Genomic DNA, 27,870 nt, shown 5'->3' with positions numbered 1-27,870 from the left:
TAGGTTTTTAATTCGATTCCTAAATTGTGTTTCGGTTTAAATTTCGAGAATTAAATACATTTTCTCTAAATATTTATTACAAAATTATTATAAGATAGAAATAAGTAACATAAGCTTGTAACAAAAAAGTTGTACAAAAGTTTCATGATCTGGAAGATTGCTAATATTTTTTACTTATTTTGAACAATCCTCGCCCGACGCGTTATTATCATCTTTATGCAGGCAATCGCATTCAGGTAAACACGTATCCTCGTAGTATCCAGGCGCGGGATAACTAACTTGGTAAATAGTGTCGCTACACATTGGATCCGTAGGCCGTTGATATTTGTCCTTAGATGCCCAAGGTATGAATTCTTTGGGAAGGGGAGCCCAAGGTTGATAGGATAGTTTGTTTACAGTATCGTATTCAACCTTTTCAGCGAACCTAAAACATAACAGCGCAGCAAAAAATGCTTACTTAATTCCAAGAATGATCGTGACGCAATACATAATGTTGGCTGGCTAACAAAGGACAATGCTAATGTACCTTTTGTATTGAATGACAGGTTTAAAACTCTGAACTAATTCTACCGGGCCTGGTTTCGCGTACGATAGTTTCGTCGTGGTTCTATCATCGATCGGTGTATCAGCGCTTCGAAGATTGTCGCACGGGACAATAAGATCGGGTCGTAGCGTTGACTTTTCCACGAAATCGCAACGGCTCGTAGTGTCGGATCGCATCGGGCCCTCGCCTAACATCTTTCTGCTTCGAGGTAATATCGGGGAACGTTTCTCGGCTTGAAGTGGTTGGTAACTCAACTAATTGACAAATCAAAGTAAAAAGAAAAAAAAAAATATACGTGTAAAGTAAGAAAAATTAAAAGTAGAAAAATAGCAGAGGAGAAGGAAAAAGTTAATGTTGAACGTGTTCGTAAATCGCGACTGTACTTTGCTCGTTGTGTCTGCCGATATCTTGCCATCGGCTTTCGTGATAGCGTTGCAAGGAATGATCGGTTCCACGCGATCTATGGTCGATTCCAAATAACTTTCTTTATAAATAGTTTTATCGTGAAATTCACCGCCATAAGGAAATACATTGGCAGGACAGGGGACTATAGGTTTCTCTATGCATGGCTCCTCGTTTTTCAAGTAACTTTCAGAATACGTTGTTTTTGCACACATCGCAATATCCGGAGGTCTATATAAACGTTTCGTGAATTGTTTAATTAATCTTATTTTTTAAATTGTGAATGTACAAATAAGAAGTTTTTTTTTTAAAATGATATACACTTGTAAATTGGTTTTTGTTGCCAAGAATATATATCTCTTTCTTTGATAGGAACAGGCTGATAACTTAATTTATGCGTGGTAGAGTCAAAAATTGGTTCGCTAGGTGGACAATAAACCGATACCGGTTTAAAGTTAGCCGTCGGCTCAGTGCATCCTGGATTCATATAAGAAAGTTTCGCTGTAGTACTATCCTCCAATTTGCCTCTGCTCAAACGAATATTCCCGCATGGCACTATAAGCTCTTGTTTCTCTACATATTTGCGGGGATAATCTTGACGAACCGTTGTAATAGAATCCATTGGACCAGTTCCAATCATCGGTCTGATTGGTCGAAGAAATAATTTCATCAAGATCAAAATTGTTATTGAAAGTTAAGAAATTTTTTTTAATTCGATTCGACATAGTTTCCTTTTACCTATGCTTGGGTAAAATTGGTTTTGTTTTAGGCACGGCTTCGATAAGTTTGTAACTCAATTGATTAGTCGTTTCAGCGAGAAAACGAGCATCGGACGTGACGAGGGCAGGTTTGGGTCGGATGGGTTGAGATCGGCTGCGTCGCATCTCCGCATCGTCCACGTTTAAATATGACAAATGGTATGTTGTATTAGTTTCAAATAGCTTGGAAGGCGGATGATATGTTCTTACGGGGGCGAATGACTTTGTTCGTGATGGTTGAACATATCTTCTTTTACACTAGATATGCATAATATTAATGGTAAAAATTATATAATAATAATCGACTTTATCATTTCAATAATAGGAAAATTAGATAGATTTTGTTACTTTTATGTCACATGGACATTCCGATTTCTCGCATCTTGGTGTTCGAAGCTGTTGCTTTTTCGTATTAATCTCGATTACTTCCATTTTTGTACTTGATATTATTTTACATAATAATGATAATTTTCTTATTTTTTTTTTTTCGTTTTTTAATCAACAAGATAGAGATTTACGTTTCCGATTAATAAATCTCTCAAAAGATATGTAACATATAAAATACAATAATATAAAATGATAAGATTGTTGCAAACGTCAACCCCTACGTCACATTTTGCAACTTCAGTAAAACACATAATTTAGCGAATCATGTGCTTCGAAGTTAGTATTGAATCAATTATTTTAATTGAAAACAAAATAAAATCAATGATAAAATCGATTATATCAATAATCGAATATACATTTAAATAATTTAAGATATGATATATTATGATAAGAGAATTTGTTATTTGCAAACCGATAATGGTGAATGATTTAACTGATAATAATTTTAATAGAAATTTTTGTCTTTGCTACTAATAGAAAATTTATTTCCTTATATCGTACGTATCGATTAAAAATATAATATGAATATGTAGAATGTTTTATTTTAAATAATAAGAATGTCTTTTCACTATTTTAGATCACAGTTAATTTTCAAGATTAGATAGATTGTTTCTTTTTGATAGCATCTAGCGAAAATGTATGTAAATCGATGTATTCTCAAAATAATGGTACATGGAAGACATAAGAAACATACAATGCGATTATGTTTAATTGTCCACGTTTCATTTTAAGGGGATGTCATTTATATGCGTGGTTATAAAATACTGCCTATATTCGTTTAACTTTTTTTTCACATTTCCATATACGAAGCATATCGAAAAATATGTTTTAACAATTATATATATTTACTGTATACAATATAATCATACTATGGTTTGAATTAATATAGTCGAATTAAAAGAAAATGCTATAGACATAAGATAAATTAAACATAAATCTAACATAGACTGTAGATTAGAAATTAGCATTGAAAAAAGAGGTAGTAATGCGTAAAATTAAAAAATACAGAACAAATAATAAGATGTATATCTGTGAGGCACCGAAGAGTTTTTTTCAGTTAACACAGAGAGCTAATGCTGTTTTTCAAGCATTTAAGAAGAAGGATCTTTCTAACACCAAGAGAAGAAAGGACTTTTGTTCTGGAAGCGCTGTGTAAATGTGTCGGAGAATGAGAATAGTCTTGGTGCTCCATTTCCCTTAGCCCTATAAAATAGTATTTATAAAATTACATTTTAAATCGGAGAATGCCTTTACAATTTTTTGATAATTTATAAATAATTAATATATAAATACTTTTCAACGATCACAGCAGGCATTTGAACCAATTGCACGGGACTTTTAGCATCTTTTAAAGCTTGTTGTAAATTCAAAATCTGTCCACGCATTACGCTCATTTGTTTATCAAAATGATGTCGATCAAAACCTTTATCTTGCTATAAAAATAAATATTTCTTATTGTCAAATTCTAGTCACTCTATCAACATAAAGTAATATTGATTTATACAACTTACTTTAAATAATTGGTACAAATCGTCACAAAGATCTTGTACAAAATTTTGATCCGAGAGTTGTGGTAACACAAGCTCTCGTGTTACATCGCTAAATGGTTGTTTTGCTTGACTTAACCATGCCCAATGATAAGGATATGCACGCCAAGAATCAGGATGTTTAAAAGGAAAAGCCAAACCATTGTCTATAGCGGCTATTTTTACTTCACTTTGTTCCATTCCATTTTTTCCCTTACTGTTATCGTATTTAATTAACCAATTTTCATTACCTTTAAAAAGATTATATTTAACGATTTTATATAACTCTCTATGTAAAAATTAAAATTATCTTATGAATATTAATTACTTCTATCAGTATTCCTAATTATATAGTCCAAAATAACTAAGCGTTCAAATTGAAGTTGAAATTCTCTACTAAGTCGAGGTGATAGAGGCTCGTTTTCCCATCGCCTTAACCAATAATCAGCATCCTTGTAACCATCTACAAAAACTTGAAAAGAACCAACTTTCGGCGGCAAACCAATACGATTGAAGTGAGATCCCACTGTTGGAAACTGGTCCATAATTGCTTGCTTCATACGGGCTTTTTGACGGTCTAAGCGTGGGTAGTTAAATGTTTTACTGACAAGTTTAACTACTCTAGTGTTTGGTACTATGCCCAAACCTAATTTACGGTCAACTAAACTTGCACCCGCCTCGCTGAGATATCCTTGATTTGGAATTAAACAACTTCTCCCAAAGCAACAAGGACAACAAAGCTTGTGCATCCATTTTGTCCATTTTGGATTTAATCTTCCATATGGTTCTTCATCTTTTGGTTTAAAAACACCTATTATTCTCTATAAAATAAAATGAGCTGTTATTAATACATAATTAGTCAAAACAATGTATTTTATTACATAAGATTTTAATTTTTAAATATAAAATATTATACCTTACCCCTGTGGGATTTTTTACAAAATAACTGCCACTAGAACCCTGATATATTCTTTCTGGAAAGATTCCATTATCTATTGCTAATTCTGCCTGCCATACTAATTCAGAAAATTGTGGATCATCTAAAAAATATATATGCACAACTGATGTGATTGAACATAAAAAAAAATTATACAATAACTTTTTATATATATTTAATAAATTACAAACCAGGAAAGCGATTGAAGGTGACATCAAGTTCCAGCCGACCAAGGAGAGGCTGGCTCTCCCGGTCAATTCCAGGGGAATCAATGGCTATAGTTTGTTCGTTGCTCAGATTGGGAACAAATTCAACGTCTGGTATTAGTTCTGAACAATCGTTTATTGGTAAACAATTATTAGATGTGATTGAAAGATCTACCAGTGCGTCAGTTTCTACTAAGACAGAAGTATTAGTATTATTCTGACTATGATATTCTCGATAAGGCACGTGTAATTGCCGTTGTTCGGAGTCACTCATTACAATCGAATCTGCATAACAATATTTGGCAGATTCCTTTAATATTCAATCGCTTAAAAATTTGTTTGCACAAATAATTTTGTCTATTTTTCCATATTTTTATTCCACCTGTCAATGATGCAAACGATCAAATTCGTATTTAGCAAATATTTTCACCATTAAAAATCTAAAGTCTAAAGCAACCATTGCGTCATTAAAATAACTTTGAATTATTGTAAATTTATTAATTTATGAGAATAGCCATGGATTGAGAGTGTATGTTTACGATCCTTAAGAGAACACTGTATAACTAATTAATAACTATGGTTCATCATTCCAGCAGACAGATATCAGCTGATAGGATTAACGCCATACTTAATTTTTTTTATACTATTTCCTGTGCTTATAGATATGTACACATAATTATAGTTTTCCATTTATGTAAAAAATGCATATTTAACTATATAATACATATAATTATTTTATGCGCCATTAATACTCTTATAAATTTGTCCACAAAATGTGTATGAATAGAGGGATATAATTGTATCTTATATAGTTTTACTTCAAATCATAGTAAACATCAAATATAATAAATAATTATAAAATAAACACGTAATTTTTAATAACTATTATATTTTTCATACAATACATTTCAACAATAACATTTTATATATATAAATATATATATATATATATACATATATATATATATACATATATATATATACATAATAAAATTATATTTTGAAAATTTGAAAATATTTAGAAAAACAAAATATTGTTAATTTTCAAAAATATAATATAATTTCTAAAGAAATAAAATTCTATTTGTAACTTATGTAATAAATAACATTAAAGCACAATGTTCGTGCAATTAAAATATTTATCACAAAATTATGTGAAAAATTATATATATCAACCAATCAGCATAAAGAACATCCTATTGAAATACAAACAAGGAAGATAACGTTTCAATAATCATAGTCATATGTAATATTTGATCACATACTTGTGTTCGCGTCGTTGCTTTAGTAGCTACGGATTCTCTTCAGATCGCATTTGGTTAACTTATTTTTCTTAATTACGATCGTGATGTACCTTCTGTGTGATTTTTTAAATATTTTGAATAATTTAATAATTCGATCATTCATTTCTTGGAACTTTTTATCTTTATTTATGCTTTTCAAATACCGATTGTCATGATCGATTTGTAACTCTAATAATTCAATATAACGTTAAGTTTAATTAATTTATTTATTTAATGTATTTAATTATTAATTATCAATGTAAATATCTATATTTTAAATGAGAAAAAAATATATGTGTATATACACATATATACATACATACATGTATATATATATGTGTACATGTATATATTTAAGTAGTAAAAAACAGAAAATAAATTGTATATAAAAAGTTTTAATTCTAATTGTGTTAAAAATAAGAATTTATCGTTGCAATTAATGCATCCTGTAAAGAGCAAAATGTTTCTTGTATGTGTAACTGTGGGCCTTGTACTTTTGGCCTCTAAATATCACAAGAATGTTTTTCAAAGTGTTAAACACCTTTGTCAGCGTATAAAGAGTAAGAGCTATAAACAACATGATCAGAAAAAGAAAGATCTTAAAATTACATTAGATAAAATTATTTTGGCTGATACTCCAGAGAAATGTGATTATGCCATTCAGCGTATTCACTGGTAAGTTTTATAATTATAAATTATAAGTTATAAGTTATACAATTATTTTCCTCAATATCAATATCCTAATCCAATATGTACTAAATCCATAGTACTGTTATGTGTTTACATTTTTTTGTTGTATATCTAATTATGGACTCTTAAGAAATTATATTGAAATATATATATGTATATATATATTTTTTTTTTTCAGTTATTATCTATTATTTAAATAAATTTAATTTATTTAAGAAATTATTAATAAATATATTATAATTAATTATAATTAAATAATTAAATTATAAATAAATATATATTAATTTTTTATATTAATGAATTTTAAATTAATAATTCTTTTATATATTAAAATTTTCTAAAACTATAAATAACAATATATGAAACGTATAAAAATATATTATTAGCAATTTTATTTTTATTTCTTTATCATTAAATATTTTTTTGTTAAAGCAACTTATCTAATGATGTATTGGGTTTTGATTGTGAATGGGTAAATGAAGGACCTGTTTCTTTACTTCAACTTGCTACATTTAATGGAGTATGTGGTCTTTTCCGTATTGGAAAAATAGGATATATTCCTCAAAAATTAGAAGTATGTAATATTTTGTAAATTTAAATTAATATATAAATTAAATATATTAAATTAATAATACAACAAATTCTCTTAGGAGCTGCTAGCTAATAAACGTATTCTTAAAGTAGGAGTTGCTTCATATGAAGATGGTCAAAAAATTATAGCAGATTATGGTTGTAAAGTTTGCAATACACTTGATTTAAGAACATTAGCAGAACGTGTGAATTTACCAAGTCCAAAAAGTTTAGCTGCAATGAGTTTGCAATATTTAGGTTTAGAAATGGATAAATTAATAAAAGTAAGGTGTAGCAACTGGAATGCTGGCACTCTTACTGACGAACAAGTAGCATATGCTGCTTGTGATGCACTTGCATCTGTTCTTATTTATGACCAAGTAAAATATAATTTATTGAAAAAATTTATTATTATTTGAAAAAATTTTATTAGAAATATATATAATATAAATATCCATACTAAATTATTTTATATTTTATAGATCTTGCAAAAAATAAAAGAAAAATACTCTTTGTGGGAAAACTTACTAAATTATATAAAAAGTATATGTAATAAAAATTTAAATATGCAATTTTATTGTTTACCTAATGATGTAATTGATACAAGGTAATATTTATTCTTGATATTATTATTATTATTATTATTATTAATATAGAAAAGTTTGTTTCAATATCTTATATTTTAGATTCAGAGCTCAACAAACACATGTAACAGTTAATCAAAAAAATATTGAAAATAATTATTTTGATAAGATTACCAAAGATTTAAAGACAAAAAACATTGTACATAAAAATAATATACCTACAAGAAATAAACCATTATATCATAATTGTTACTTACAAGCACCTGATGGAGAAATATTATGTACATGTGATCGTAAGAAAGCAGAATGGTATGTTACAAAAGAATTAGGAGAAATAATTGAAAATGAACCATTTACTGTAAGATTGAAATTTGAACCTTCTGGACGTGCTTTGGGAGAAGTTGGACAATATTATACACAAGTTAAAATTAATCAATGTGTAGTTTGTGGAACTTCAAATAAATTCATTAGAAAAAATGTTGTACCTCGAGAATATCGTAAATATTTTCCATGTGAGTTGTATGTTTAAAATTTAATTTGATTTATTTATAATAGAATAGAATATCAACAAATTTACAAAACAATACAATTTTTTTAGTGGTAATGAAAGCTCATCAATCTCATGATATATTATTATTATGTCCATCCTGTCATGAAATAAGTAATTGTCATGATCTGCAGCTCAGAAGAAAGTTAGCAGATATGTGCGATGCTCCTTTAGCTGGTCCATTAACACATATACGTAATAAACATGTAAATAATTATAGAAAATTACATTCTGCTGTTAAAGCACTGAAAGAGAGAACAACTTTACCTGATGCACGACGCAAAGATTTAGAACACTATATTTCAGAATGTACAAATGGACAACAAGTTACACCAAGTTTACTTGATGCATTAAATAAAGAATTAAAAAATGTTATAATTTCATTGCCTAATTATGATCAATTTAAATGCCAACCTCATGGCTTAAAGGTATCATGAATAAATAATGAATCAAATATTTGTAAAGTTTCTTTAGTATATTAATGTTATGTTTTGCAGGTAGTTCAATATTTCCAAAAAAGAGAAGGAGGATTAGTAGAATTGGAGCGTATGTGGAGAGAACATTTTCTTTTGACAATGAAGCCAAAATATCTACCAAATTTATGGTCTGTTCGTCATAATCAAGAAAGATTAACTATTCGTCAATCTCAGAACAGAATTGAGCCAAAAGATGCAAAGGTAGCTGGTTTGGCATACTGAATTTTATATATTGTGTATATAGGAGGACTCGTATATGAGCGAGTACTTGTATTAAAAGACTGCTACATAAATCTGTATATCTTTTATGTGCATATATTTATATACATGTGCATATACATATTATTTATATATTTAGATATGTACAGATATATACAGATATACATAAGAAATAATGTTTTTCATTTTCTACCTAATTGATTGAAATTCATACAAATACATTAACTTATAAAAAAAAAAACTTGTAATTTATAAAAAAGAAACTGTAAATAATATTTCCATCTGTTTTAATATATTTTAACCTATTATATAATAGAATACAAGTTCTAATTATTATAAGTTAGATTTTATGAAAATATCCGATTATTATTTATTTTTTTATATTTTTATATTTTATTTGCAATTAAAATATCATTACAAGCATATATACAGACTTCAAAGATATATCAATTATTTAAATTTAGACTACATAAAAATATGTTAAAGTCGTCTTGACGCGTTTTGTTCGGAGTTTCTATTTGGAGGAGGAACTTTCACATTTTTTATTTCTTCATCAATACGTTCTTTAGCACGTACAATTTTTGATTGAATATAAAATGAACCACCTTTTGATCTGTCATTAACTTCCATGAGATGTTTATAGTTACGTTCAATGGCTTCTATTTGATCCACTCGTTCAACATTTAAAATCTGTAATGCTTCTTCTAAAGAAATACCAGTTTTATAATTTGTTGCAGCATGTTGAGCACCTCGTGTCCCACCGCCTGTTTTACGTGCAGCTGCTTGACTTGCCGCAATTTCTTCTCGCAATGCTCGTGCGAATGCTCTAAACACGACTTGCGTTCCCATTATTATTATTTGTACTAAGTGTTTTGCCATAACCTCTTTTCTTATTGAAAATAGTTGTCAAAATAATTTTAGATACAATTTTTTCTTTATAATTTATCTTTTACAAAATATTTATATCAAACAAAATTTGTTTTTATGATATTCAAATATATATACTATTGTTTTCAAATTTTACAATAGTTTCCTTAATAACTTATTTCTTACACGTTTTGCACTTGTATTGCACCATTTCAGAACACATCGCTCATGTATATATTTACTATACATACATACATTAATCATTTCTATATAAATTAAGTTTTTGATTTAAAGAATTATATTTATAATTGTGTCACAAAAATTTTTATTATATCTTATTTATAAAAAATTTCATATGATATTATCTATTTTTATGAAAAATTTGTAGTAAGTATATTAGGTTAGAATTAAAACAATATTTATAAAAAACAATACTTATTAAATATATATTACTTAATTATAATTAAACAAACATTAATTCAATAATTCATAATTATTATTACTATTATTATCATTTAATAATTTTATATTTACACTTTGTTGGTCAATTTTGTGAAGTAATTATGTGAAGTAAAGTAGAATCTGTCTTTAAACTTCTTTCTATGAAATAAAAGTATTTTATTTTATTTATATATTTTGAACATTAAATATATGTTCAGTCAGGTATAGGCAGTGTATTAAAATATTTTAATGCATTAACTGCACAAGAATCTTCTAAATTGTACAAAGGATGAATTATTTTTACTAAATTTATATTAGATGATCCAATAATCAATGGCCATGGGGAATTTTGTGCAATTGATAATCCACTAAGTGCATAACATGTATGATATACATCTTGACTTCTGAAATAATTATAACAATTTATATAAAATATAAAAAATATAAAAAGCTTTTATGATAAATAACATTAAAGTCTCATACTTTCCAGGCTTGTCCACAAGACTACCATAAGGATGTTGACAGCAAATTAATAAATATTCTTGTAAGGCCTCTTGATTAAACAACCAATATGCGGAATTGAACACTTTGTTTTCCATAGTTAAAATTGTATGAATTAATGGAAAAGCTCCACCTTGCCAAAATGAATAACAACCATCTACTAACTTTTCTGTGCGTCCTTGGAATCCACCTTCTAAGCGCATTTGTTTATTTACTATCCATCTCTGAAAATAAATATATATAAATAGTGAAATTCTTTAATATTTTTTTCTTTAATTTATTATAATAATAATTAAATACCAAAAATGATTTCAAACAACAGAAATGAGGTTTCCCAAGAAGCACTAGTGCTGCTAATCCACAAAATCCATATCCTCCATGAGCTTCCATGCCAGGAGAACCACCAAAACCACCTTCCCATGTTTGACATTTAGCTATCCAACTTTCACTTTCTTTAAATATTTCAGGAGTATATACATTTGTTAGTTTTGCTACAGAAAGAGCACAATATATTCCTCTTATATCTGTTTCTCCATCTTTATGCAAACTAAAAGAACCATCTTCTCCATGTAAGGATGATAAAAACTGTTTAAGTCCTTTTCTAAAATCAAATATACAAGATTATATAAATAGTATTCTCAAAGGAAAATCTTTTGAAAAAATAATTTTTAAGATTATATTTATCTTTTTCATATATATATACCTATTAATTACTTGATAAGCTTGAGGTGTACCAATAGTGCATAATGCATTTATTGCTGCATATGTAGATGCTAAATGAGGATGCTGTCCTGGACCTCCTCCAAAACCTCCTTCTGGTGATTGACATTTGGCTAAAAAACTAATAATTTTAGAATATTCATCATATTCTAAACGTTCTCCTAAAATTTGAAGAGAATGTAGACTCCAATAACATAACCATGGTCTACTAGAATCTAAACACTAAAAAACAATATATATGTACTATATTATAATAATATTTTAAATACAATAAATTATTAATAAACATAATTAAAAATTTATTTTTACCTGATAAGCTTCACTAAGTTGAAATAAAGATTTTTTTAAAAATTGAATATGCTTTTGTCTTGCTAAAAGAGGTTCATTGTTTAATTTATATAATTTCAATATATCATTTTCAACACGATCCTATAATCAAAACATTTAAAAAATATTAATAACAAATAAAAAAGACATATTTAATAAAGATAATTAAGTTATTAAATATAATATATGTAAAAATATACCTGTCGTATTGAACTTGTAGTTTGATATCCTTCATCATCCTGTTTTTGTTTTAATATTTCTGCATAAGTTCTAATGTGTGGTTCATCACGTTCATTAATCATTGAATTCCACATTATCTATTAAACACGTGGATATATTGCATTAACAATTGAAAGAAATAAATGTTTTATTAAAATTTAACAATAAATATAAAAAAAATAGGAATTGCACTAAGAAATTTTAAAAGAGAAAATGATAAAAAAGATGTCTTTTATCATCGCTTTAAATAATAAAATTTCGCTTTTTGGATGAAATTTTAAATTTTAAATAAAATTTTTTCAAGTTGAATATTATAATAACTATATCACTTTCATGTTGAATATATAATAATTACTTGAAGATAAGAAGAAGGTTAAAATTTCTTTGACATTAACTAATAGCACAAATAGGCACAGATGAGGTACAGAATAGACATGACATTTTATGAAATTTTATGTTCCATGTTCTGAAATACCGACCTCGAAAAAAACAGTATTTCTTACGCCCTCTGCAATTTATTATACATTTCTATATGTCATACCTATTTTATATACAAATTGTCTTATTTGGCATTATTATCATAATTTATATTAATATTTATAGCGAAATATGTTTTAGATAAAAGTTCAGAATGATTTTAAGAGAATATTCTGATATTATTTATATTTTTATAGGCAGATGCATAAATCATATGATAGACAAATTATTTTTCTTAAGTAGAATTTTGTATATTTTGATACATTAATGTATTTTTTTTTTTATAAATTTATATAATATTATATAATATTAAATTAATTATATTTAAAAATTATTAGAAGATATTTAATTATATTTAATAATTTTCTGAATTAATAGTTTTTCAATTTATATAGTTTTAATTAAATATCAAAACTGCTTTTTGAGTGCATAAATTTTGCAGAAGAAATATAGATAAAGAGTTATAATAAAAATTGTGAAATCAATGCCATTTAAAGAATATTATAAATGAAACAAAAAATATATATAAAAATATACATATAATATATAAAGAAACAAATTACAAAAAAAGAATAGAAACAAAAGAAGAATTAACTATCCGCGCCATCTCTTTTAAATAGATAGATAGATAGATAGATTTCTTTAAAATAAATTTACGAGATGACACTGATTTCTAATTCTTATTCTATTTTGTTTTGTTTACTTTTGAAAAAATATCTTTGATATTCAAAAGATGGCATTTTAAAGATCAATTTTTACTGATTTTTGTTTTTTTCCTATTTACTTCCTGTCATCTTTGTCTATTTTATTTGTATGTTTATACCATTATACATTTACAACATTCTAGAAATAATATTAATTCTACTATTTTTATTTTATCTTTGTCCTTTTTCCATTATTTGTTTTCCTTATACTTATTTTTCAACTGTACAATTACAATATATCTTGGATGATAATCTCGCAAAATATGGTGTATATATGTTGTGTCTTGAATAACTCTCAAATTTCTGTAACACAAAAATAAATAAATTAAATTAAGTTATCAGTTTTATATATTTTTTCACATAATTGTATTAAAACTTTATTTTAGGATATGAGTAATTGCAGAAATTTTTTTATATTTTCTAATAATATTTGAATGCAAAAATTAAATTTAGAAATAATTGATGGTGAAATTTATGCAAATGTAAACATTTTTAGTGTAATATTATTTTTAAAGAAGAACACAATTCAAGATGAATGAATCATATCAATGTAAAGATTGGAAAATTTCTTTAGCTACACGAAATAATTTGTTTCATAATAATATTCCATATGTTCCTATACTAGTGGAAAATATTCTCAAATATCTTTCTTTAGAAGATCATGAAAAAAATGGAGTTAAAACAATACAAACTTTAGGAAAACTCATTCCAAAAACTGAAGCATATGCTATGCTTCAATCTTTAACACCTGGAAATAAATCTCAATTTTCTATTAGTTTCAAGAATTTAAATGTTAATGATATATATATTAAAGATTCGAATAATGCTTATTATGCAATATGGGTAAATGATTTTTATTTCTTAGGATTATTTATCTTTTATTTATTCCTATTTTTATAGTGTAATAAAATTATTTCAATCTTATTATATTATAAAAAAAATTTTTTTTTAAGCAAAAACATAATATTTTTAAAGTATATGGAACTTTGAAAATGGAAGAATCAGAAAATGTGTTGGAAGTTTCCCATTTAGTTCCAGTATATGATATTGAGGGTACATATAATGTAATGACATTATTAATGACAATTGCACGTACAGAGTATCGCCAGTAAGTAGATCTTGGAAAGAAATTTTTCTTTAATTTTAGATAATAATTTTTATTTTTCTTTAGATATTATCGTACCAAAGAACAAAATAATAAGTTACAAGAACAATGGCTTAAAATGGGAAAGGAAAACAAAAGACTTACAAAAAAAATTCCATGAAAAATATTATTCCAAAGTTATTTACAGATACATGCTAATGTATATAATTATAAAAATGTATGTATTATATTTACTTATTATTATTGATGTATATCGAATTATTAATATTTTTAATAAAAATATCAAAATATATGCATCTTTGTGAAAAGTAATTTATTTGTAATATAGAAAATTACGTATAAATTATAATTTATATATAAAATATAAAAATATATGGACAGATTGTAATTTCGATAGAAAAATAATGAAATATGTTTAATTGATATTCTAAATATCTCTGTATAATATTAATATATCATCTATATTTGTAATTCTTATCGATATTTGATTACATTACATTCCAATAACAACGAAATAAATATAAATCAATAATATAAATATAAATCAATATGTTTATGTATATTTTCGTAATTTTTTAATTGTTTTTATGCTTTTTTTGTAATGGTTCATTTATTTCATTTATTCGAAATTATACATCGAAAAGTTATTATCGTATCGAAAAAAATTTTTGTTCTATTCTTAACCTTAATTTTTATTAGGCTATTACAATGTTCATGTTTCTACACTTTACAATTACCACTTTAATTGTATTTATATTTTCTAATTATCTTAATTTTATATATCTTTTTGACATTTGTAAGCAGTGGCTTTTTAATGATATTAATGATTTCCAATTATATGATTTTATCGTTGGTACGTTCATATATATGTTAATAAATTTATATATCTTAAGAATATAATTATACATATATAAAAATAAATTTGTTTGAAATATTAAAAGATATTAAAAGATAAAAATATTCTTTTATTTAGTTGGAGCTGGTACTGCAGGTATAACTTTAACTACAAGACTAGCCGAACATGGATATAAAATATTATTACTTGAAGCTGGAGGAATTGCACCACCTTTTTTAGATATTCCACTTTTAGCTCCTTTAATTCAAAATAGTCCATATGATTGGCAATATATCACTATACCTCAACAAAATGCTTGCAAGGGTTTAAACAATAATGTATAATAATTATATAAAATATAAAATAATTATATAATAATATAAAATAATAATATATGTCATGAAATAAGATATATAATTAAGAATTTATTTATATAGCAAAGTAAATGGCCAATTGGTAAACTTCTTGGTGGAACTAGCAGATTAAATTACATGCTCTATGTACGAGGACATCCTTTAGATTATAATGATTGGATTCCAGATTTTATTGGTAATTTTCAGTTTTTTGTTATTTTATATCTATCATTATTATTACATATTATTTTGAAAATATTTTAAGAACCTATCAAAAAGAAAGGTGGTTCAATGCATATAAGTGATTTAGAATGGAATACTGGTCTTGCTGATATAATTTTAAAAGGACTGCAAGAATTACAGCAAGATATTGGCAATATTAATAATAATTTAAAAAATGGTAATTATATAACAAAAAATGAAAAAAATAATTTTTCATTTTTTGATATTTAATATTTAAATATTTAAATATTCTATTGATTTAGGTTTCATGAAAGTACAATTATCTATGGAAAATGGAAAACGATGGAGTACAGATAAATTATTATATGAATCTCTAAAAGATAAATTAACTATTATTACTTATGCTCATGTTGAGAAAGTATATATTGAAAATAAATTTGAATTTATTAAATATAACTTTTTTAAATTACTTCTAATTATAATAATATCATTAATTATTTTAAGGTATTAATGGAATCAAATAGAGCAGTAGGAGTACAATTTGTTGCATTAAATAAAAAATTTAAAGCATTCGCAAAAGAAAGTGTTATTTTGTCTGCTGGTGCAATTGGTAGTCCAAAAATATTAATGTTATCTGGTTTTGGACCAAAAAAACATTTAGAAGATTTAAAAGTAAATTTTTTTTTTTTGTACAGTAAACTTTATTATATTCTATATTTTAGCTCTTTATAATGATTTAATAATTTATTTGTAATTTTTAGATAAATGTAATTAATGATTTACCAGTAGGTCAACATTTGGTAGATCATGTGCTTACTGGAATTGACCTAATAATGCTTAATATAAGCATAGGTCTCAGTATGGCTAATATTTTAAATCCTATGTCAGCATTAAATTATTTTAGATTTGGAAAAGGTAAAATTATGTTCAAAATAGAAAATTCCTAATTATTATCACTCATATCAACATGTTTTGTCTTAGGACCTTGGACATTTACAGGAGTTGAAGTTTTAGGAACATTTCACAGTTCTTTTCAAAAAAATAAATCAAGTATACCAGATTTACAAATAATGGTAATGCCAGTTGGATTATCAAGAGATTATGGAATTGTTTTAAAAGAAACTATGGGAATTTCTGAAAAAGTACATTATAAACATATCTAAAATAAATTTTATATATTATCTATTGACAAAATTAAATATTAATTCATTTTTATAGGTATACAATGAATATTTTGGTCCTAATTTATATGAGAATACAATAACAATTGCACCAGTGTTATTACATCCTAAAAGTAAAGGAGAGATTAAATTGAGAAGTAGTAATTCTTTCGATCCACCTTTAATTGATCCAAAATATTTATCAAATGAAGATGATATTGCACTTCTTACAGATGGTATTTTACTCAATTAAAATATAATATTATTATAATATGATATGATAGATTATTTAGAAAATTGCAGAAGTATTAAATTTTTTAGGATTGCAATTTGTTAAAAAACTTATTGAAACCAATGCCATGAAAAGTATTGGTGCATCTATTTATAAAAAACATTTTCCTGGCTGTGAAAACGAAATATTTGATAGCACAAACTATTGGAAATGTTACATACAACATTTAACTTTAACTTCGTATCATCCGGCCGGTACATGTCGGATGGGTGATGTTGTTGATCAAACATTTAAGTAATTTATTAATTTTATATATAAACCTATTTTATTCTTTATATAAGATGTTATATAAATTATTTATTATAGGATTTATGGTACAACAAATTTGTATGTAATTGATGCATCTGTATTTCCATTTTTACCAAGCGGTAATATTAATGCTGCTGTTATTATGACTGCCGAAAGGGCTTTTCATATAATTCAACAAAATACAAAATTTCGTATAAATCGTACAAAATGTTATAAGCCATATGATTATTATCATGTACCTTATGATTAATAAATGAAAATAATTTTTCTATTTAATATATATTTTAATTTAATTTAAATGATAGAAATAAATCGAATACATTTATGCTTATATAGCAATCAAAATGAAAAAATTTTATTATATCATAAAAATTTTTTTTAAAAATAAAAACGCAAGATTACGAAAAATTTTACCTGAATCTGTATTTGGTATTTTTTTAAAAATAAATAAAGAATATTTTTATCAAACTAATACTAGTAAAAATTATATTTTATTTATATTTAAATTAAGATGTATTAAGAGTAACTATGTCTAATATTTTTATAATCGCGTTTGGAATAATGAATATTCTTATGATTATTATGATGGTTACTATTTTTATGTTGTTCTCTATGATAAGGATGTACTCGTCGAGACCTTCTATCATCTTTATAAGAATAATTATCTATATGTTTCATATATGAATCTGTATTTGATATCATATTCATTCCGAATGTATCTCCTTTCAAATGAGACATATCATTTCCTAATAACATTTCTTGACCTAATTGAAGCCAATGATTCAAATGAACAAAATTATCTTGAGAGTTGTTAATTTGTGATAATGCGTTTTTCCTTGGGCTCATATTAAGAGGACGATTAAATAAAGATGTACCATCAAATAATTCTAAGGCATATAATACAGAATTGATATGTTTATATGTTACAAATCCATATGTTCTTTGTTTGCCATCACGATCTTTAGGAATAGTAACTCTTTGTACTGGACCACCCTATAACATCGCAGAAAATATTTTGTAAAAAATAAAATTTTAAAATAAAGTTTGCAACATTAGAAGTATATCCATTTTCGTAGTCTGAAAAACAACTAAATCTCAAAACAATAATTTAAATTACATAGTTATTAGAATATAATATTAAATTATTAAAAGTATAAATGAAATTATATATGTTTAAACTACATATGTATATACATAATATTAAATATAAAATTATTATATATAATTAAAATTTGAAAGTTATTTTTTATTTTTCAAAATATTGACTTTATTAAAGAGAATTGGAAATATCTTCTCGAATATTTGTTAAATATATAAATTTACAAACCTGTAAAAATAATTCATATAGAATTTCTTCTGTCACTTTTTCACTTAAATTTCCACACCAAAGAGTACGCATTTCTTCATCCATATTGTTAGAATAAGATAGAAATTGTTTATTCAAAATTCTTTAAAAATAATTTTATTGATAATTAAACAAATTATGTTAAGCTGCATTCTCACTAACATAATAGTTCACGAACACTTTGTATATAGTTCGTAAACTGCAAATTTTTTATAATTTATTCAAACTTTTTGCAAACATTGTGTATAATAATTATAATAATAATTCATAAACATTCTCGAACATCAATTCATTAATTTTTTCAATTTTTTGAGAAGAATCAATGTATTGATATTGTTGAGAAATCAAAATTTATAAAAAAAAATATCAAATAGTTCTTATATAAGTCTGTGAAAAATTTTATTTCATTCTAATAGTTGATAATTAATTATATTAATTATATTAATTAATATAAAATATAATCATATTAATTAAAATATAATTAATTATATTATTTAAATATTTAAAGAATATTAGATTTAAACTATTGTGTTTTCATACTCAGAAAAATCTTAAAATCTAAAAATAAAAAGAATTTTATTGTAAATATGAATTTATTAAGTATTTGTGAAAAAATTGCATGATAGTTAAAATATCAATGGATGATATTCATAAATGTTTGCAAGTAATTCTATATGAACAGTTCGCGAACAATATGCGAAATAAATATGAAAATAAATGATTTTTATTAAGAAATTTTTATGCTATTCGTGAAAAACTATTTGTGAACACTGATGAGAATGCACCTTTATAAGAATTTAATAAATGCATTCCAATAGTTTTTATAATTGACACTAGAGGCTTTAGAGAGGATTTGTTTGATTATATCAATTATACGAAGTCAATTCAATAAACTACATTATTCATGATTAAAATTAAAGTAATAAAATTGGCGGTACATATGTACATATATGTTTATGAGTGTTTTGTTTAATGATGTTTATATTTTTCTTTTCTTTTCGATTGGAATAATAAATAAAAAGTTATATTTATTTAAAAAAATAAGTAATAAATTTATTTTATGAAAATATATATGCATAAAAAAATGTATAACATAACATGAATTATTTTCTTAATATTTTTTTATTTAATTTAATTAAGTGCATTATATTATGATTAATTAAATATAATTTATTAATAAAAAAAATTTTATTAAAAAATATATATAATATAATTTGTTAAAAAAAATTCAAATAAACAATTAAAATGACTTCAAGATTAAATAAATGTTCTGATCATCAAATATTAACAATTCTTGATACAAAATCAAATTCTGATAATGATCAAGAATCATATGATAATATGAATGAAACTAAATTACAAATAAAAAAAAAATCAAATGTTCAAAATATAAAAATTATTTCAGATGTATCTTCAGATACAGAAAATGTGTTTCAAAATTATAAATATTCATTATCAAAAAATAACATTTTACATAAAAAAAATGTTTCTCTTAAAATTAAACTTAGAAGATCTACAGAACAAAGTTTATATAAAATAGATACAGATTCTGAATATGATTCCAATCTTAAATCCCAAAATAGACTTCGAAAACAAAAAAGAAGAAATTATTTAGAAAGAAAAAAAAAAAATTTAGAAGTAAAAGAATCTTATAGTGACAGCAATGATAATTCTACAAAAACTGAAACAAATGATGAAAAGGAAATTGTACAAAAGCATGTTGAAATTGAAAATGAACATTTAAGAAAGAATAGAAATAGAAGACCACCTTTAAAACTTTCTTATTATTATTGTGATACATTAAATTCTTCAAATCTCAAAAATAATTCTCCATCTTTAAGGCATAGAAAAAATATTAATTATAATGAGAATAAATTACTTATCAACTCTATTGTATCTAATATTAAAAATGAAAATAAACTATTGAAAGAGAAAAGGAATGAAACTTTAAATATTTCTAATGACAAACAGAATTTAGAATATTCAAATATAAAAAATAATAAACGAAATCGTATTCCTTCTACAAAAAATGAAGAAAATGAGAATAGTAATACAGATACTGAAATATTGAGAACAAAATCTTTAAAAAAATCTAATAAATCTAAAAATATAAATAAATTAAATCATACTTCAAAACAACATGATATGACAAAGAAACAAAATTCATTATCACCAACAAGTACAAATAGTACACCTGTTAAATCAATTAAACAAAAAAGAATGATATGCGAAACACCAAAAAAGATTCAATGTGTTAATAATAGTAATAGTAATGATGAAGAAGAATGTTTATCTGATATGTATAAACGTATCAAAATTTCATCAGAAGTTAAAAATTCTATTTCTTTTAAAATGGATAACCAAAAGAAAATGATTTGTGGAAATACAATAACAAATAATCAATTTGTTGATAAAAATAATAGTGATACTGAAGATGAATGTTTATCTAATATGTATAAACGTATAAAAATTTCATCTACTAAAAAGAATACTCTAAAAAATGAAAAAAACATAGAATTACAACAGAAAACTCATTTAAATACTCCAAAATCTCATTCAATAAAATGTAGCAATTTAATACCATCATTAGTAAAACGAAATAATACTCTATTAAAACCTAGTACGCCATTACAGGAAGCTAGATCTAGATTACATGTTAGTGCCATACCAAAATCTTTACCCTGCAGGGAAGAAGAATTTAATAATATTTTTACTTTTCTTAGAGGAAAATTGGAAGATAAAAGTGGAGGGTATGTCAAAAATATTGTTTATTAAAAAAATTTAATTAATTAATTATAAAAATTTATAGATGTATATATATAAGTGGAGTACCAGGTACAGGCAAAACTGCAACTGTAAATGAAGCTATTAGATGTTTACAGAAATTGATACTTAAAGGCCAATTAGATGATTTTGATTATGTCACAATTAATGGCATGAAATTAACTGAACCACGACAAGCTTATGTACAAATTTTAAAACAATTATATAATAAAACAGCTACATGGGAACAATCATATTCTATACTTGAAAAAAGATTTCATAATACTAATTCTAAAATGACATTACTTCTTGTAGATGAAGTATGAATTTTTCTTTAATATTTTATATCATTTATCTATATTATCTATATTATTTATATTATCATTGTTAATTTTTAATATATTATTATTGCAGCTTGACTTTTTATGCACAAAAAGACAAGATGTTGTTTATAATCTATTGGATTGGCCCACAAAATCAACAGCACAGTTAATTGTTGTCACTATAGCCAATACTATGGATTTACCTGAGAGAGTTTTAATGGGTCGTGTTACATCGCGTTTAGGCCTAACACGATTAACTTTTCAGCCTTATAATTATAAACAATTACAAGAAATAGTCATGTCTCGACTTAAAAATTTCGATGGTTTTAGAAGTGAAGCTATACAACTTGTTGCACGGTATTATTGCATTATAATAAATTGTTTATCAAATATTATATATTAATAATATTATATTTTATTTTAGAAAAGTTTCTGCTGTATCTGGAGATGCTAGACGAGCTTTAGATATATGTCGTCGTGCTATAGAAATTGCAGAATCCCGAAATGCAGAAACGATATCTCTTCAAGATGTAACAGAAGCTGTATCCGAAATGATTGCATCCGCGAAAGTTCAGGCTATAAAACATTGCTCAAAAATGGAACAAATATTTTTGCAAGCAGTATCTTCAGAAATTATGCGAACTTCGATTGAAGAAGTATATTTTAAAGATGCATATAAGCAGCTTGAATCATTGTGTTCTTTTGATGGTTTGTTTATTCATATTTTCAATATGATATATCGATATAATAATTATATAATTATATAATTATATAATTATATTATATATAATAATTAAAATATATAAGAATTTGATATCATATATTTATTTATCTGTACAGGTATTGAGATACCTACTGTAACGGAAGTACTTGCTATTTGCAGAAGATTGGGTTCTAGTAGATTATTAATATGTGAACATTCGAAAAACGATATATATCAAAAGATTTTATTAAACGTTTCAACAGATGACATTCATTATGCAATGCAAGAATTAGATTTAAATTAAAGATAAGATAATTTTTTAAATATATATGTATGAGTGACTGCAACTGTGATGTATATTACACGTTTTTTTGCATGTCTCTCAAAAGTGCCTTAGTAAGATAATTCAATAAATTGTTAATATTTTATTCAATTGATTAAATTGTAATTAATGAATTTTGGAATAAAAATGATATTTTATTAAATAAATTTTTTTATTTAAATATTAAATTATTATTATATGTAAGATTATGTAAAATATATATTTATTTATAGATTTTTAGACAATTATCGATTATCAATGTGTGTCATCAATATTTATATCTATATTAACGAATTATATAATTCTAAAATTTCATTTGCGAATTATATTGCGAGTTATTAATAAGTAATAGTCAATATATTCTCAATAAAAGCAGTGTTTCATTTATTCGATTTAAAGATATCTTGTTATATATTAAAATCATGGTTAATGAAAATATTGATGAACAAATTTTAACGCTTTATAATGAACGAAAATGGTTAGATATCATTAACTTAAATTGTACTTTAATTAAGTTAGATAAAAGCAGATTATTTTGGGTTCTACCAACTATTAATGATTTACAGTGGATAAAAGAAGTAATTGATCGAAATAATATGATTGGATTAATTAGCATAGGATGCGGTTGTGGTTTATTAGAATGGTTGTTTGAGCAGTATTCTGGTAAGATATTCTGATAAAATATTTTTATAATTTTTATATTATTATATCTATAGTCATTCATAAAAATCTAATTTTTATTGATTATTAATTATTTTTTTTTAATAAAAATTAAATCTTTAATTATTTTGTTTAAGGTTTAAACGTGATCGGTATAGAATTAGATCGCTCATGGTGGTGTAGTAAATATTCACCACCTTTATTTTTAAAAAATATTGTTTTTATTCGTGAAGATAATATTTTTCTTTTTCCGGATAAATATGCTCTTTTATTCTGTTATTTTAATGACGCATCCGCTTTTCATAATTATATGAAAGATTATAAAGGAAATCTTATCTTCGTTATTGGACCAAAAACAGGAGAATATCGGTGGACAAATCCAATGCCATTTGATAAAGCATTTAATAAGTATGGTTGGAAATTAATAGGTAAAAAAGAAATGGAACGAACGAATGATTTTATTACAGTCTACAATAAATGATTAAATTTTGTAAAAATAAAATTTTGAAAAAAACATATCGACATTTATAAAAAAAAAACGAATTTTTTATTTTGTATTAATATTTCATAATAAGTTTCATGAATATATTTAAAATATTTTCGGAAAAGATTTATTTCTATTTACATTTTTATAAAATAAATAAATTTGACATATTGCTTTGAAGCTGTCTTCGATAAAAGAAATTTTATCGTTCGATATTCGACTATCGAATATTTCTCGCTGCGATAACAGATTACAGTACATGTGGTATTTTTGTTTCAAGTGTCAACAGTTATTAATGTCAATAGTGTTTTATATTTATAAATGTCAAACATTTGAAATAGAAAGACATGTCCGCAAATAAGGATATTAATATATTAAAGGATCAAGATGAGAAAAACAAGTTAAAAGTTTATTGTACATTTTGTCCATCAAAAATGCTTAATGCTGGTGTAGCCCGGCTAGTTAATATTGAGGTAATTGTTTATCAGTTTTAATATGAAAAATTAATACGAAATATATAAATTATATAAAAGTTATAATATTGATCAAAATTTCAATAAATGTTGCATAGTTGCTGTATTTATATTTTATTAGAAACCTAACCTTAAAATTTGTATACTTGTTTTTTTCTATTCTTTTAGTTTTAAATTCCTTTTCTATTATCTCCTTATTAAATATAAAATATAATATGGAGTGCAAAATATTTAATAGTTAAACTAAGCTATGTGATATAACATTTTAGTTTAATCTACCCTATATACATCGTAAGGGAGAGGGTGAAGCTGATCAACAAGAATTGATAACCGATTATTGGTTGGTGGAGGATATGTACACATTTGAAAATATTGGTGTTTCTCATACAGTAGACAATGTAAAATATTTAGCATGTGCTGATTGTGAAAGAGGTCCAGTGGGTTGGCATGATGTATCTACAAAGAAATCGTATATCGCGCTAAGTAGAGTTAAGCACGAATAATTAAATAAAGTTATTTTTTAATTTTATATAAAAAAAAAAAACGGCCTATTTTTTTTATCTATTTATGCATTAAAAATATAGAAATAAGAAAAAAATCTCAAAGAATGTTTGAAGGAAATCATTTCTGAAAACTACTACTTTGCTATTTAAGTTGATAATTTAATACTTAATCACGTACGTTACAAACACAGCCGATAAATCAGATAATCAATCGTCGTTACGATATAATAATTAATAAATTACGCTTATGATTATATAGAAACAATTTATCAATGTACTTATTACGTGTGCATTTGCGATTTTATAGTATTAATATATATTGATGTTTATGTCATTGCGACCATTTGACTGTAAAATTATTTTCATCTGATTATTATTATTCTCATTATGCATATTAGCATAATTATGTGAGTAAGAGATGTGTATGTACATGCATTTATGTATATGCAAGTAAATCAATATTTTACTTAAAAAATAATGTAATTAAAAACGATTACGTTATTAAATTTTGCATTTTCGATATTATATTTAAGAAAATGTAAATAGGAAGCGAACTTTTTCGTTATTCATTTTTCATCATTACATTGTAAATTTTTTACGATGAAAAAAAAAGATATATATATTAATATATATACATATATATTAATTATTTCATAATTTCTCATAAATTCTTTTTTTTTTTCTTTTTTGATTTTTCTCGCTTCAATTATGATAATGAAGATAAAGTTTATTGCGTGTTTGTAAAGCCTAAATAGAATCGATTGTATAAGTATTTATTAAATATTTCCTTTCCTATCCCCCTTTTAACCCCTTTATGTGAAGTATATAGCAAAAATAGTCGTGCATTCGTTTTGTAAATAAAGCTTTGTTTTTGCATTCGTCTACTTTTTTTCGTATTCTTCTTCTGTCTTTGTTATCGCGCACGAGTTTCTTTTTGTATTGAACGTGCATAAATAACGTAATATTGCGCACGAATAATCGATTTACGGTAATTACAAATAACGATCGCAACGATGAACATCAATCGTGATATAATATATATATATATATAATAGTACGCGATGATGTTGATGATATCGTTTATAACGGTAATATGATTAAATTTTCTGTTACAATAAATAAAATAACGGACAAAACAATGGCAAACATAACGATATATACATTCGTAGAATAATTGAGCTCGTGGTAAATAATGATAATCCGTCGATAAAGAATAACGGTGAAAAATATCGGGTCAACAATGCGATTATTAAATCCTATGCTACGAGAATTTTTTTTCTTTTCGAAATTGCATTATACAATAATACTCGAATATATCGATTTGTTTATGTCTAATTAACACTCATTATACTCGTTTAATATTCTTCGTCTTTTCTTCAATCTTGTTGAATTGTGTTCCTTTTCTTCTCCTCCGTACACGTTTCACGTTACACGTTTTTTTAAAGGTTAACTATCTACATATTCTAAATATTCGCAGATCAAGCGATCACCGATATCGTTACGCAGAATTTGTATTTATTTGCGATAGGTTATTTTCCCTCTTCTTCTTTTTCTTTACGATAGATGCGATGAAAAGGTAGAAAAATAACAAGACTAGAATCGGATAGACTAGAGAATCGAACGAATACACACGCGGACGTTTTATGTGATAAAAGTCCGACGGTCGTCGCTGCTTAAAGTTAAATTAATCCTCAGAGTTATGACCACAGATATTACCAGATATTTCGGATATTTATTTTGACATGTACATTGAACTTATATTCTTCTGTCTCTTTCCAACTTATTTCCCCTCCCCATAAAAAATCACCATCATTTTTGAATCGTCGTTTTCCCATCAATATCATTTTCTTTTTCCAAAATTGTTCATCATATGATTTCCACGATATTTCAATGGCACTCTGAATTACTTTATCTCTCGTTTTCTCTTCCCTTAGACGAGAAGGAATAATAAGCGTAATCAAATACAATTCGTTTTAAAAACGAAACAAAAATGATGAAAGACACGAGTTGAGTGAAATCACATATTGGTTACCATAAATTGGTAACGATAAAGACATTTAAATTTTATAGAAAAGAAAAGAATTATTTCCAGCGTTTTTTTTTTCTTTTTTTTGTTTTTTTTATAAAATAGACATCAACGAAGTAGTCAGAGTTATAATAAACGTATTATAATTAACGTATTATAATTTTATAAACAGACAGATTGATGATTTCTTTTTCTTCGTTATTATGAAAAATGTGCTAAGTTGTTTGCTTAGTTTAAACTTCGTTAACGCGAGAAGCCATATATTTATATACGTATGTATGTATAAACGAATCATTTCTCGATAACGATTAGCATAAAAAAGTTTCGATGCGAAACACAGAATGAAAATACTTTCTGCCTTGAATTATTTTAGTCTTTGCTTCTGTTTGTATAATATATAAATCTTCTTTCTTTTGCTTTAACATCATCCAATTACTCGTCTTAGAAAATAAGATTGATTAATATCTATCTCGTCTAACAAGTTTTTCAAGTAAGATCAAATTATCATTTACGAGAAGATTTAAATAGATCTGCTCGTCCAGTGTTTTTCAACCTTTTTCGATTTACAAACTCCCCTTTTGTATGATATTCGGATAAGTTAAAATCCTTCCTTTCCTACGCAAGGTAAGGAAAGCGAAGAAAAATTATCAATCCGCTCCGTGGATAAGTTCGAGAGCAAAAGGAAGAATGTAATTACATCGAGAGT

General features: G+C 25.1%; 9 protein-coding genes across 9 annotated transcripts; 5 read left to right on the top strand and 4 right to left on the bottom strand.

The window, feature by feature from the left end:
- Positions 1–90: 90 nt before the first annotated feature.
- On the bottom strand, positions 91–5,549 carry LOC725812. The gene is made up of 10 exons (XM_016916519.2): positions 4,746–5,549; positions 4,539–4,657; positions 3,946–4,438; positions 3,603–3,868; positions 3,385–3,524; positions 1,685–1,951; positions 1,270–1,590; positions 928–1,177; positions 527–798; positions 91–424 (listed from the first exon to the last, which is right to left on the bottom strand). The coding sequence occupies exons 1-10, from the start codon at positions 5,032–5,034 to the stop codon at positions 175–177; spliced, it is 2,667 nt and encodes an 888-aa protein (XP_016772008.1). The 5' UTR covers positions 5,035–5,549; the 3' UTR covers positions 91–174.
- Positions 5,550–5,999: 450 nt separating this feature from the next.
- On the top strand, positions 6,000–11,163 carry LOC725586 (exonuclease 3'-5' domain-containing protein 2). The gene is made up of 8 exons (XM_001121410.5): positions 6,000–6,718; positions 7,166–7,307; positions 7,384–7,683; positions 7,786–7,910; positions 7,990–8,399; positions 8,486–8,862; positions 8,932–9,111; positions 10,928–11,163. The coding sequence occupies exons 1-8, from the start codon at positions 6,483–6,485 to the stop codon at positions 10,997–10,999; spliced, it is 1,842 nt and encodes a 613-aa protein (XP_001121410.2). The 5' UTR covers positions 6,000–6,482; the 3' UTR covers positions 11,000–11,163.
- LOC102655673 (mitochondrial import inner membrane translocase subunit Tim16) lies at positions 9,493–10,228 on the bottom strand. Its single transcript, XM_006563532.3, has one exon. It carries the CDS (start codon positions 10,006–10,008, stop codon positions 9,610–9,612), a length of 399 nt encoding a protein of 132 aa, XP_006563595.1. The 5' UTR covers positions 10,009–10,228; the 3' UTR covers positions 9,493–9,609.
- Positions 11,146–12,299, bottom strand: LOC102656263 (protein farnesyltransferase subunit beta). Its single transcript, XM_006563724.1, has 5 exons — positions 12,186–12,299; positions 11,968–12,087; positions 11,642–11,880; positions 11,239–11,539; positions 11,146–11,160 (listed from the first exon to the last, which is right to left on the bottom strand). Exons 1-5 carry the CDS (start codon positions 12,297–12,299, stop codon positions 11,146–11,148), a joined length of 789 nt encoding a protein of 262 aa, XP_006563787.1.
- Positions 12,300–14,962: 2,663 nt separating this feature from the next.
- LOC725427 (glucose dehydrogenase [FAD, quinone]) lies at positions 14,963–17,840 on the top strand. The gene is made up of 11 exons (XM_001121277.5): positions 14,963–15,343; positions 15,464–15,663; positions 15,763–15,874; positions 15,944–16,078; positions 16,164–16,279; positions 16,366–16,533; positions 16,623–16,776; positions 16,843–17,003; positions 17,080–17,257; positions 17,343–17,547; positions 17,620–17,840. The coding sequence occupies exons 1-11, from the start codon at positions 15,199–15,201 to the stop codon at positions 17,810–17,812; spliced, it is 1,767 nt and encodes a 588-aa protein (XP_001121277.2). The 5' UTR covers positions 14,963–15,198; the 3' UTR covers positions 17,813–17,840.
- A 215-nt stretch (positions 17,841–18,055) lies between these two features.
- On the bottom strand, positions 18,056–19,089 carry LOC410591 (splicing regulator RBM11). The gene is made up of 2 exons (XM_394069.7): positions 18,890–19,089; positions 18,056–18,555 (listed from the first exon to the last, which is right to left on the bottom strand). Exons 1-2 carry the CDS (start codon positions 18,971–18,973, stop codon positions 18,079–18,081), a joined length of 561 nt encoding a protein of 186 aa, XP_394069.4. The 5' UTR covers positions 18,974–19,089; the 3' UTR covers positions 18,056–18,078.
- Positions 19,090–20,144: 1,055 nt separating this feature from the next.
- LOC408512 (origin recognition complex subunit 1) lies at positions 20,145–23,185 on the top strand. Its single transcript, XM_392056.6, has 5 exons — positions 20,145–21,657; positions 21,717–21,990; positions 22,085–22,350; positions 22,418–22,701; positions 22,834–23,185. Exons 1-5 carry the CDS (start codon positions 20,153–20,155, stop codon positions 22,998–23,000), a joined length of 2,496 nt encoding a protein of 831 aa, XP_392056.5. The 5' UTR covers positions 20,145–20,152; the 3' UTR covers positions 23,001–23,185.
- A 143-nt stretch (positions 23,186–23,328) lies between these two features.
- LOC102655585 lies at positions 23,329–24,215 on the top strand. The gene is made up of 2 exons (XM_006563531.3): positions 23,329–23,681; positions 23,816–24,215. Exons 1-2 carry the CDS (start codon positions 23,441–23,443, stop codon positions 24,157–24,159), a joined length of 585 nt encoding a protein of 194 aa, XP_006563594.1. The 5' UTR covers positions 23,329–23,440; the 3' UTR covers positions 24,160–24,215.
- A 59-nt stretch (positions 24,216–24,274) lies between these two features.
- On the top strand, positions 24,275–25,910 carry LOC100578580 (guanine nucleotide exchange factor MSS4 homolog). Its single transcript, XM_006563530.3, has 2 exons — positions 24,275–24,635; positions 24,905–25,910. Exons 1-2 carry the CDS (start codon positions 24,510–24,512, stop codon positions 25,136–25,138), a joined length of 360 nt encoding a protein of 119 aa, XP_006563593.1. The 5' UTR covers positions 24,275–24,509; the 3' UTR covers positions 25,139–25,910.
- The last annotated feature ends 1,960 nt before the right edge of the window (positions 25,911–27,870 follow it).

The sequence above is a fragment of the Apis mellifera genome, linkage group LG15 (genome assembly GCF_003254395.2).
Source record: "Apis mellifera strain DH4 linkage group LG15, Amel_HAv3.1, whole genome shotgun sequence".
NCBI lineage: Eukaryota > Metazoa > Arthropoda > Insecta > Hymenoptera > Apidae > Apis > Apis mellifera.
This window is presented reverse-complemented; position numbering and strand designations above follow the sequence as displayed.

What these genes read in the sequence shown, in the direction of transcription:
- LOC725812 (XM_016916519.2), bottom strand. Translation starts at nt 5,034, where the DNA reads ATGAGTGACTCCGAACAACGGCAATTACACGTGCCTTATCGAGAATAT. An exon ending in CCTGCTGTGATCGTTGAAAA is followed by an intron (nt 1,952 to 3,384) that starts GTATTTATATAT and finishes GTGTAAAAGAAG; the next exon opens with ATATGTTCAACCATCACGAA. An exon ending in CCAATTTTACCCAAGCATAG is followed by an intron (nt 1,591 to 1,684) that starts GTAAAAGGAAAC and finishes TCGACCAATCAG; the next exon opens with ACCGATGATTGGAACTGGTC.
- LOC725586 (XM_001121410.5), top strand. Translation starts at nt 6,483, where the DNA reads ATGCATCCTGTAAAGAGCAAAATGTTTCTTGTATGTGTAACTGTGGGC. An exon ending in GCCATTCAGCGTATTCACTG is followed by an intron (nt 6,719 to 7,165) that starts GTAAGTTTTATA and finishes TTTTTGTTAAAG; the next exon opens with CAACTTATCTAATGATGTAT. An exon ending in ATATCGTAAATATTTTCCAT is followed by an intron (nt 8,400 to 8,485) that starts GTGAGTTGTATG and finishes CAATTTTTTTAG; the next exon opens with TGGTAATGAAAGCTCATCAA.
- LOC102655673 (XM_006563532.3), bottom strand. Translation starts at nt 10,008, where the DNA reads ATGGCAAAACACTTAGTACAAATAATAATAATGGGAACGCAAGTCGTG.
- LOC102656263 (XM_006563724.1), bottom strand. Translation starts at nt 12,299, where the DNA reads ATGTGGAATTCAATGATTAATGAACGTGATGAACCACACATTAGAACT. An exon ending in CTACAAGTTCAATACGACAG is followed by an intron (nt 12,088 to 12,185) that starts GTATATTTTTAC and finishes TTTTGATTATAG; the next exon opens with GATCGTGTTGAAAATGATAT. An exon ending in AACTTAGTGAAGCTTATCAG is followed by an intron (nt 11,881 to 11,967) that starts GTAAAAATAAAT and finishes ATTGTTTTTTAG; the next exon opens with TGTTTAGATTCTAGTAGACC.
- LOC725427 (XM_001121277.5), top strand. Translation starts at nt 15,199, where the DNA reads ATGTTCATGTTTCTACACTTTACAATTACCACTTTAATTGTATTTATA. An exon ending in TAATAATAATTTAAAAAATG is followed by an intron (nt 16,079 to 16,163) that starts GTAATTATATAA and finishes CTATTGATTTAG; the next exon opens with GTTTCATGAAAGTACAATTA. An exon ending in CTTATGCTCATGTTGAGAAA is followed by an intron (nt 16,280 to 16,365) that starts GTATATATTGAA and finishes AATTATTTTAAG; the next exon opens with GTATTAATGGAATCAAATAG.
- LOC410591 (XM_394069.7), bottom strand. Translation starts at nt 18,973, where the DNA reads ATGGATGAAGAAATGCGTACTCTTTGGTGTGGAAATTTAAGTGAAAAA. An exon ending in TATATGAATTATTTTTACAG is followed by an intron (nt 18,556 to 18,889) that starts GTTTGTAAATTT and finishes GCGATGTTATAG; the next exon opens with GGTGGTCCAGTACAAAGAGT.
- LOC408512 (XM_392056.6), top strand. Translation starts at nt 20,153, where the DNA reads ATGACTTCAAGATTAAATAAATGTTCTGATCATCAAATATTAACAATT. An exon ending in CATTACTTCTTGTAGATGAA is followed by an intron (nt 21,991 to 22,084) that starts GTATGAATTTTT and finishes TTATTATTGCAG; the next exon opens with CTTGACTTTTTATGCACAAA. An exon ending in ATCATTGTGTTCTTTTGATG is followed by an intron (nt 22,702 to 22,833) that starts GTTTGTTTATTC and finishes TTATCTGTACAG; the next exon opens with GTATTGAGATACCTACTGTA.
- LOC102655585 (XM_006563531.3), top strand. Translation starts at nt 23,441, where the DNA reads ATGGTTAATGAAAATATTGATGAACAAATTTTAACGCTTTATAATGAA. An exon ending in GTTGTTTGAGCAGTATTCTG is followed by an intron (nt 23,682 to 23,815) that starts GTAAGATATTCT and finishes ATTTTGTTTAAG; the next exon opens with GTTTAAACGTGATCGGTATA.
- LOC100578580 (XM_006563530.3), top strand. Translation starts at nt 24,510, where the DNA reads ATGTCCGCAAATAAGGATATTAATATATTAAAGGATCAAGATGAGAAA. An exon ending in CCCGGCTAGTTAATATTGAG is followed by an intron (nt 24,636 to 24,904) that starts GTAATTGTTTAT and finishes ATAACATTTTAG; the next exon opens with TTTAATCTACCCTATATACA.